Here is a 9,966-nt window from a genome sequence, read left to right as displayed (position 1 = left end):
GAGATCTGATGCCCTCTTCTGGTGCATCTGAAGACAGCTACAGTGTACTTAGATATAATAATAATAAATAAATCTTAAAAAAAAAAAAGAAAAACCCAAAATAAAAAATAAATTAAAAAAATTTTTAAACATTTTTTTAAAATTAAGAAGCTACTAAAGGTGCTTGCTGCCAAGCCTGTTGATTACCTACATGGTGGATGAGACCTGACTCTTAAAAGTTGCCTTTTGACACCTGGATGCACTGTGGCATACACATGCATAGGCATGTTATTTAGTTCTGCCTTTCTGTATCAGTCTGAGAATGATTCCCCAGTTAACAGAAGTCTGGCTGGAGTTCAGGGAAGTGGCTTAAGCCTGCACATCTGGGACACACAAGTTAGTATCTGCAGTTGCATTGTTTGACCTCCAGAGCAGGACTCAGAATTTGTTTGTATGCCTCTGCCAGCTCTGTTCCATGGCTGGTCTTGACTTTGCTGAGTAGACAGCAAGGCTGGCACCTCATTCTGTTCTATAATGCAGGCTACACATTGCTTTGCTCAAAACCCCAAGTGGGTTTTTTGAGCTCCACAATATAATATTTCTTTACAGGCATGACTCTGCAGGCAGTAAGTTGCACACCTGACCTTCTGGAACTGGCTTGCATGAAATACGCTAGGAAGCTTGCTTAGGGTATGTGTGCAAGGCTCCTGGGAACAGCTGAGTTCTGTGTTTAGATTTGAGCCTAATCCAGAAGATGGTGCTGTGTGATATGAAAAGTACCCATAACCTGAAAGAGCCCCAGGTAGGAAGCCCTGTTGGCTGGACACTTTACAGCCAGATGTTCTCCCAGCACAGCTGCAAGTGAGGAACGGTGTCCTCCTGACCTAGCAGTGTAGCCTGCCCTTCTTTATGGTCTATCTTGTTCCTCATTTTTGCCTTTATTTATTTGTTGAAATGCTGAGAATAAAACCTAGGACTGTGTCTGTGCAAATTGATGCTTTGCTAAGCCACAGGTCTGTTTCTTTGTTAATTTTAAAATAATTTTATTATAGTCGGGCGTGGTGGTGCACGCCTTTAATCCCAGTACCCGGGAGGCAGAGGCAGGCGGATTTCTGAGTTCGATGCCAGCCTGGTCTACAGAATGAGTTCCAGGTCAGCCAGGGCTACACAGAGAAACCCTGTCTCGAAAAACAAATAAAATAAAATAAAATAATAATAATAATTTTATTATTGTGGAGGAGGTAGAGCATGTGCCACATTGTCTGTGGCAGTCAGAGTGGGCATAATGTGTATGGCGGTCAGATGGCACAGTGTGTATATGAAGCCATCTCTTTTCTTCCATCTTTATGTAGGTTCTGGGATTGAAGCTAGGTCACCAGGTGTGATAGTTTGAATGCAAATGGCCCTCATAGACCATATATTTGATAGAATGGCACTATTTGAAAGAATTGTACAGATTAAAAGGTGTGGCCTTCAACCAAATAGCATACATGGGATGGTCCGAGGCCCCTGGCACATGTGTAGCAGAGAACTGCCTTGTCTGGCCTCAGTGGGAGAAGATGCGCCTAGTCCTGTAGAGACTGTAATTGCCTGGGGGAGCTCCCTTTTAGAGGGGGAGGGGAGGGGAGATGGGGTAAAGAACTCAACTCTGAGAGGGAGACTTAGGAGGGTGTCCAGACCCAGGGATAGTCGGACGGGAACCTGGAAGAGAACGGAGACAAGAAACACAAAAAACGACAGCAAGACAAGGTCCTGTTCAAGCTGACAAACTTTTATTTTCCCCACACAGGTTATATACTCATAGGAGCAGGAAGAGGGGTGGGGGTGGGGGGCGCTTTGTCTCTGGGTAATGCACCTGTTCCCAGGAACAGGATATTGACTGGGTGAACAGTTCAGCAGGAAGATCAGAACAGAATGGGTTGTTAGGCACCTATCCTATCCACAAGATTTATTGCTATTTGTTCTCGGCTGACTTGAGCAGGATCTGTGTCTATTTGTACTCAGCTGGGCTGCTACTTTCCCACAGAGGCCAAGACTTTCCAAGTAAGCACTTATGGCTGACTAGGCAGTTAACATTCAAAGAGGGTCGCTCCCAACAGGAGGATGCAACATTTGGAATATAAATAAATAAAGTAATTAATTAAAAATGTAATAAAAAAGAGGCGTGGCCTTGTTAGAGGAGGTATGTCACTGGGGGGTGAGTTTTGAGGTTTCAAAAGTCCAAGCCAAGCCCTGAGTGTCTGTCTCTCTCTGCTTACAGATCATATACGGCTACAGCCTCTGCTTGTGTACTGCCATGCTCCTGCTATGATGATAATGGACTAAGCTTCTGAAACAAAAAACCCTTTTGCTATGGTCCTGGTATTTTATTACAGCAATAGAACAGTGACTTAAGACACCAAACTCGCAAGATGTCTTAGTCATTGGGCCATCTTGCCAGCCCAGGTTTTTTGTTGTTTTTATTTTTTCAAGATAGGGTGTCACTATGTAGCCCTGGCTGTTCTGGAACTCAACCTTGTAGACCAGGCTGGCCTCAAAAACTGCTTTTCTAGTGCTAGGTTAGTGTGCACCACCATTGCCCCCAGTTTTAAAAAAAAACAAAAAACATTTTTTGAAACAGGTTCTTATATAGCTGAGGTTGGCCTTAGACTTACTATCTAACCAGTAATGACCTTTACCTTTCTGTCCTGCCTACCTCTCCTGAGTGCTGGGATTATTTATGTGGTTGTAGAGGTGGAGCCAGGCTTTGTGCACACCAGGCAAGCACTCTGCTAGCTGAGCTACATCATCAACTCTGTTAATTTTTGTGTGTTTCTGAGGCAGGGTCTTACCATGTAGCTCAGGTTGAAAGAGCCCACCATAGCTGCAGGTCATTGCATGACGAATTTCTCTGTTACTTTCTGCTTGTCCCTACTGCAAAGAGCTGGGATGACAAGACTGGCACTCACACCTCTGCAGGCCATTTTCTAGGTCATGTCTGGGTGTCCGTGCAGGACTTCAGACTGTGCCTTCTTCCTGTACCAAGGGCAGTTTGTGCTCCCTGGGGAAACAGCAGGCTATACCTGTTTTCTTTTTTTTTTTTTAAGATATATTTACTTATTTTATGTATATAAGTACCCTGTTGCTTCAGACACACCAGAAGAGGGTATCAGATCCCATTACAGATGGTTGTGAGCCACCATGTGGTTACTGGGAATTGAACTCAGGACCTCTGGAAGAGCAGTCAGTGCTCTTAACCTCTGAGCCATCTCTCCAGCCCCTATACCTGTTTTCAAGTGGCTTTGTATGTTCAGTCTCTGGCCACTGGCTGCTTTGGTTTTATAAAGTATACTATTGTGGAAACCCAAGAAAGTATTTTCTCAGGTCACAAGCCCATGTAACTGCCCAGCTCTGCCACACCTGGGCTCTCTTTGCAGCAAGTTAGGTTGGAATGAAGGCCTCCTAGCCTGGGGCTCCTGTAAGTCCCAGCACTCGCTGTCTGCATGGGAAAAGGTCCATTGTCCTACCAATAAACAGGAGGTAGCATATTGTCTGCCCTGTAGTGTTGCCCTATAGGATGACTGAATGAGGAGCTCAAGGCCAGGCATGGTGGCATATGTAATATGTACCAGTAATCCCAGCCTTAGGGAGCAGAGGCAGAGCTTGCTGAGAATTTGAGATCAGCCCAAGCTAAGTTTCAAGTGCTAGATACACACCAAGAAGTCTTTGTCTGAAAACACAGTCTTCAGATGAAAGTGCTGGATGCAAAACACTGAGTGAGCAGTGAGCAGTGAGGAGAGTGGCCTCTCACAGGAGGGTGAGATGGTTTTAGGTATTCCAGGGTACCTGAGACTGCCCTTGTCCTGATCCTCCTCTCTTGAGGAAAGTATTGGGATGACAGGCATGTGCTACTGTGTTTCACGGTGGTCTATTTATTAGGAGAATGGATTATACATACTTTTGTCATTTACATTCTTTCTTTTGTGTCTTTTCACTCCTGCTACCTGTTGAAAGCTATAGAGCTCCTAGAATCCCCCAGTGAGAGGCTGGGGACATAGCTTAGGTAGCGCTGGCCTAGCATGTATAAGGCCCAGGATCAATCCTGAGTACTATAGAACACAAAATAAGCGCTCCTCAAAGATTCAAAACTGTAAACAAAACAACAAAGCCACTGTGCCTGGGTGTGGTGTGGACAGTGTAGCAGAGCTGTCAGGACAGATGGCATTGGGCATCTCCTTCCTTCCACTGTGTATGCTGCTCTGGCTGGTTCAAGGGCTGCCTCTTCTCTCACAGAAGGGGTGCTGGGATTATAGCTGCCCTTAACATATGCTTTGGAGGTCCTAACTCAGGCTCTCTTGCTTGCCTCCTCAGCATCTCCTCAGCCCCAGAGGTCCAAGATCTATCTATAACTGAAGCTCAGTTTCAGCTGAGCATGTAGGAAGTAGATATAGCAGGAGGGTGTGGAGGCTTGTATGGAGCCTGCTCTTGGCCACGCGCTTGCCAGGGTTGGAGCTGCTGGAATGTGATCTCTAGACCACATTCCACTAGACCACTCCAAGGGGATATTGCCATTTTCTCCAGAGCTGTGGTGTTTTGAAGTTTCTTCAACAGCAGTGTGCAAAATTGCTCCATGTTCTCTCCCTGCCATCTCACCTAGCTGAAGGAAAAGTGAAGGGACCTCGAAGACCTGCATGCTATTTTTTTTTTTAACATTTATTTATTATATGTAAGTACACTGTAGCTGTCTTCAGACACCCCAGAAGAGGGCATCAGATCTCATGATGGATGGTTGTGAGCCATCATGTAGTTGCTGGGATTTGAACTCAGGACCTCTGGAAGAGCAGTCCGTGCTCTTAACCGCTGAGCCATCTCTTCAGCCCCGTATGCTATGGTTTAAGAAGAAAGTGTGGTGTCCTGACTGTCATGGGCTGTGGCCATCTTCATGCCCTGAAGCCTCTTGCCCTCAAAGCCTTGTCCTTTGGTCCCTAGACTTATGTGGGTAGTGTCAAATGTGGGCAAACAGAGGGCTCTGTCTTTGTATGGGAGTTCAACATGGGGACCACAGACTGTATCATGAGCTAGCTGCTACTGCAGTTTCTGTTCATACCTGTTTCACAGATTGGCCAAGGCTGTAGACTGAGGCTTGGATGGTGTCACAGTGAACACTTAGGCAGCCTGCAGCTGTGACTTCACTGACCCCAGGAAGCAATGGTATGAAAGGAAGCATGGTTCATATCTGATGTTTACTCTGTTTCCTCATCTGTGTTCACAGCACTCTACTCCCCTGCCCCTAGGCTCCTTCTTAGGATGCAGTCAGTCCCAGGGTTGGAACAGATTTGAGTGGGCCTGGCTGTGGCAGCCTTTCTGAATGTTGGGCCTTGTTTCTCTTGATTGTGGATCTGGCAGTTCTGCTTGGTTTTAGGTTTTGTCTTTAGACATGGACCATCAGTATCATAGGCAGGCCAGGCTAAGGAAGTGTGTATTTGTTTTTAAAGACAGTCTGGCTGGACGTGGTGGTGCACGCCTTTAATCCCAGGCAGAGGCAGGTGGATTTCTGAGTCCGAGGCCAGCCTGGTCTACAGAGTGAGTTCCAGGACAGCCAGGGCTACACAGAGAAACCCTGTCTCGAAAACCAAAAAAAAAAAAAAAAAAAGACAGTCTCATTATGTTTGGCCCTAGATAGCCTGGAAATCACTGTGTAGACCAGCCTGGCCTCAGACTCATAGAGATCCTCCTGTCTCTGCCTCCTGAGTTCTAGGACTTGAAGACATGCTCCACAGACCTTAAGCAAGTGTTGATAAACCTCTCATAATGACTCAGAAGGACCCTCCATCCCCCACAGCTGTGTGGACTGCACCCTTCTCCTCCATCCCCCCACACCTGGCATCTGTCGGCATCTGTCTCCATCTCCCTTGCAGCTGTGTGGATGGCACCCTCTAAGCCTAAGCTCACTCTTTTCACTCAGCCCTGGTGTGTTTTGTGATGGGTTCCCAAGGCTGGTCTATTGATCAAGAACAGATTTTCTCCTGTAAGCTCTGGTGGTTGGGATGGCCAAGCAGGATACCCACATTTAGGCAGGCAGACAGAGTGGGCAGGACACATCCTCCCTTGGGAAATCACTTCCAGGGTGATAGCAGCCTGAAGCTTCAGGTTATGGGGCCCCTGGCTGAACTGGAAGGTGCCCCTTCCCCCACTGCTCACTGGTGTTGGTGCTCCCTGCATCTGTACTTCAGTCTTCCAAAAGCCCCAACAAAGAAAGCTCTTTCATATAGTGGCTTGGTTGTTTACCTGCTTTAGTTTTTTGTTTGAGACTTGGTAGCACTAAATACCCCCAGCTGTCCTGACTCCTCCCTTGGCTACCCCTCCCCCCAGGACTGGAGACCACACTGTTGCTTAGTAGCTATGCACTGCACTTCCCCACTGAGGAGGCTTCCTCCCCCAGATGACTCCTTCCTCCTTATAGAGGTGCCCTGTTGAGGCCAGTGAGGGAGGTAATGGGATAAGTGGGAACCTGTGAACTGAAGCTTGGAATGAGCCAGACACATTCTGGCTGATTGTGGGGTGTCCTTGGGCCTCCTGCACATTGGGAGTGGTTGCTTTCAGCACAAGGCTGTGTGTCCTGGAAGACCCCTGCAGCGTGAGTCTATGTACTGTCTGCTGTTAGGCAGCTGTTAGGGAGCCTGAAAACAGCCAAATGCATGCTGGTGACCCAGGATCACATACTGACACTTGCCCAACACATGGGGCTTGGAAGGAAGCAAAGAAAGGGGGCCTTTCTTCTGCCATTGCCTATCCTATGTGAGCCCTCTGTTCTGGGGATGCGGGGTGCACACATTCTTACTAGAACCGGGGCATATTTTGGTGATGGCAAAACATTGTGTATTGTCACCTCCACTTAAGGCTAAGGCAAGAGATCACTTGGCTTGAGGCTGGGTGTGGCAGTTCTTTCCTGTATATCAGTATTTGAGAGCCTGAAGCTAGAGGATCACTAGGACTTTAAGGCCAGCCAGGGCTATCTAGCAGTGCCTTGTCCCAACAAAAATGAAACAAAACAGAAAAGACCATCCTAGATAGTACCTGAAGAGAAAAAGGCCAGGGTGGGAGGGTGCTTCTTTGTTGGCAGGCCATACATATGTCTGCTTGTGAGCACTTTGTGACTCTTCTGTTTTGTTTAGATTCCCAGTGGAAATCCGTTATACGAGTCTTATTACAAGCAGGTATGTCTAAGTGTTATCTTCTTTTTCTTTTCTGTGTAGGTGTATGTGTTCACCTGTACTATAGCATGCCTGTAGAGGTCGGGGACAACTCGTAGGGTCAGCTTTCTCCTTTAACCATGTGGGTCCCAGGGATCAAACTCAGGCCGTCAGGCTTGGTGGCAGGCACCTTTGCCAACTGACCATTTCTCCAGCCCATCATTGCCTTTATATATGTTGTGTATGTATGTACTCCTGTGTGCATGTATGTGTTGGTGTTGTGGGCAAAATGCAGAGCCTCTTACATGCAGAACAGCTCAGCCACTGAGTTGCACCTAGCCACATATCTTTGTTGAAGTTGGGCGTGCTTTTAAAGCAGCTTTCTGTGAGTACACATGGAGATGTTATTTCTAAGTGGATGTGTCAACTCTTGCTGTCCCTTTGCAGGTGGACCCTGCCTACACAGGGAGAGTTGGGGCAAGCGAGGCTGCGCTGTTTCTGAAGAAATCGGGGCTCTCAGACATCATCCTGGGGAAGGTAGGGAAGATGAAGCATGGCTTCCTGCATCCTTGGAATGAAAGCAGCTATGCAGATCTTCTTTGGGGCAGGACCAGGACATCCAAGCCTCTTAGCTGTAACTGGTGGGTGTGAAGGCAGGTCTGGATGAAGCTGTTAGATATGACCTTCCTTGCCTATCCTCACACTTGGGAGGATAAGACAGAAGGATGGAGTACATAGTATGACCTGTCTTTGCAAAGATAAACCAAAGCCACAATGCCAGGTATAGGGAATGCTCCTTTAATCCCAGCACTCTGGAGGCAGAGGGTGATAGATTCCTTGAGTTTGAGACTAGCCTGGTCAGTCTCAGGTGGTAGTCACCTTCAAGGCATAGGCAGCAGACCAGAACAGAGGGCTTTTGGTGTCTTGATAGCTATAGGTTCATGTTGCTGTGGAGTGATCTAAATAGGCACCTTCACCCTGGGAGCTAAGTGGGCACAGGGTATTATTTGAGCCCTACCACCAAATAACCCTGGCCTGGCAGGGCAGGGCTGTTGGCTATTGGTCCCAGTGCCCATGACAGAGAAGTGGTTGATATGACTCCTGTTCTGTGTATTGTTGGTGAGCAGTACTCACACTCACAGGCACTTTTGTGTTTCCACAGATATGGGACTTGGCAGACCCCGAAGGTAAAGGGTTCTTGGACAAACAGGTATATATGCACACGTGGATCAGGGAAGGGGATGGGAACCCCTGAGGCTGGACTAGTTGTATGTTTCTTCCACTGTCTGCTATCATCCACACATAGCTGCCAGGCTCAAGTGAGGAGTTCTCACTGTGGAATGCAGGTCTTTAAGTACACCTAGGCCCCTGACTCAGTGGCATGCCTTTGACTGTCTTGTACCTGTATTAGTTTCTTTACCTGTTGCTATAGTAAATTGCCTAGACAGAAGCAACTTGGGGAAAGGGTACCTGTAGCTCACAGTTCCAGATACAACCTACTGCAAGTGTGTGTGTGTGTGTGTGTGTGTTGGGGCAGTCAAGGCTGTAGGAACCTGAAGCAGCTGATCCCATCCAGTCAGGAGCAAGTAATAAATGCATCAAACCAGTGCTCAGCTGCTTTTTCCTGTTCCCTCAGTCCAGGCCTATCCCAGGGGTGATGTGGCCATATGCAGGTTGGCTTCCTCATCTCAGGCAACCCAGGAAAACTCCTCATAAGCCGGCCTGTTTGAAACAGCCCTCCAATTGAGACTTTTATCCTAGGTAGCTCCCATTGTGCCAGGTAGACTAAGCTAAACATTATCAGGAGAGAGAGAGCAGGTTCAGCTGTTACATAGTTCAGGTCCCAGCACTCATATTTGTCAGCTTAAGCATCTGCAATTCCAGTCTCAAAGAATCGATGCCCTCTTCTGACCACTCAGAACATACACACACACACACACACACTCACCTTTAAACAAAACCAAAACTGTAAATGATTAAAACATTTTAAAGAATTAAGATAATTAAAATGAATTGTACCTGATATGGTGGTACACACCTTTAATCCCAACAGTCAGTCAGCGGAGGCAGATGAATGGATCTCTGTGAGCATCAGGCCAGCCAGGGCTACACAGTGAGACTGTCTCAAAACAAACAAACATACACACACCCGACACACGCACAACACGGGATGATGACACAGCAACACAGAAATGTGTGTGTATGCATGCATGTGGCCCGTATATGAGTACACTGTAGCTGTTACAGATGGTTGTGAGCCTTCATGTGGTTGTTGGGTATTGAATTTAGGACCTTTGCTCGCTCTGGTCAACCCCACTCACTCCAGTCAGCTCTACTGGCTCAGGCCCAAAGATTTATTTATTGTTATAAATAAGTACACTGTAGCTGTCTTCAGACTCATCAGAAGAGGGTGTCAGAGCTCATTAAGGGTGGTTGTGAGCCACCATGTAGTTGCTGGAATTTGAACTCAGGACCTTCAGAACAGTCAGTGCTCTTACACACTGAGCCATCTCGCCAGCCCTTCGAGACTTAATTCTTTTTTTCTTTTTTTTTTTTAAAGATTTATTTATTTATTTGTTATATGTAAGTACACTGCAGCTGTCTTCAGACACCCCAGAAGAGGGAGTCAGATCTTGTCACAGATGGTTGTGAGCCACCATATGGGATTTGAACTTGGGACCTTTAGAAGGTCAATCAGTGCTCTTAACCACTGAGCCATCTCTCCAGCCCCCGAGACTTAATTCTTTTTTTTTTTTTTTTTTTTTTTTTTTTTTTTTCGAGACAGGGTTTCTCTGTATATCCCTGGCTGTCCTGG

The 9,966-nt window shown here is 46.9% G+C and overlaps 1 protein-coding gene across 1 annotated transcript in view; it reads left to right on the top strand.

Annotated features, from left to right (window-relative positions):
* The window catches only part of Eps15l1 (epidermal growth factor receptor pathway substrate 15 like 1), an 83,879-nt gene that overhangs the window by 14,271 nt on the left and 59,642 nt on the right, over window positions 1-9,966 (top strand). Inside the window, exons 2-4 of the mRNA XM_029480252.1 lie at window positions 7,134-7,175; window positions 7,599-7,688; window positions 8,314-8,403. Of these exons, the coding sequence (XP_029336112.1) occupies window positions 7,134-7,175; window positions 7,599-7,688; window positions 8,314-8,403 (222 nt within the window). The remainder of the gene's footprint in view (window positions 1-7,133; window positions 7,176-7,598; window positions 7,689-8,313; window positions 8,404-9,966) is intronic.

The sequence above is a fragment of the Mus caroli genome, chromosome 8 (assembly GCF_900094665.2).
Source record: "Mus caroli chromosome 8, CAROLI_EIJ_v1.1, whole genome shotgun sequence".
Taxonomy (NCBI): Eukaryota; Metazoa; Chordata; class Mammalia; order Rodentia; family Muridae; genus Mus; species Mus caroli.
This window is presented reverse-complemented; position numbering and strand designations above follow the sequence as displayed.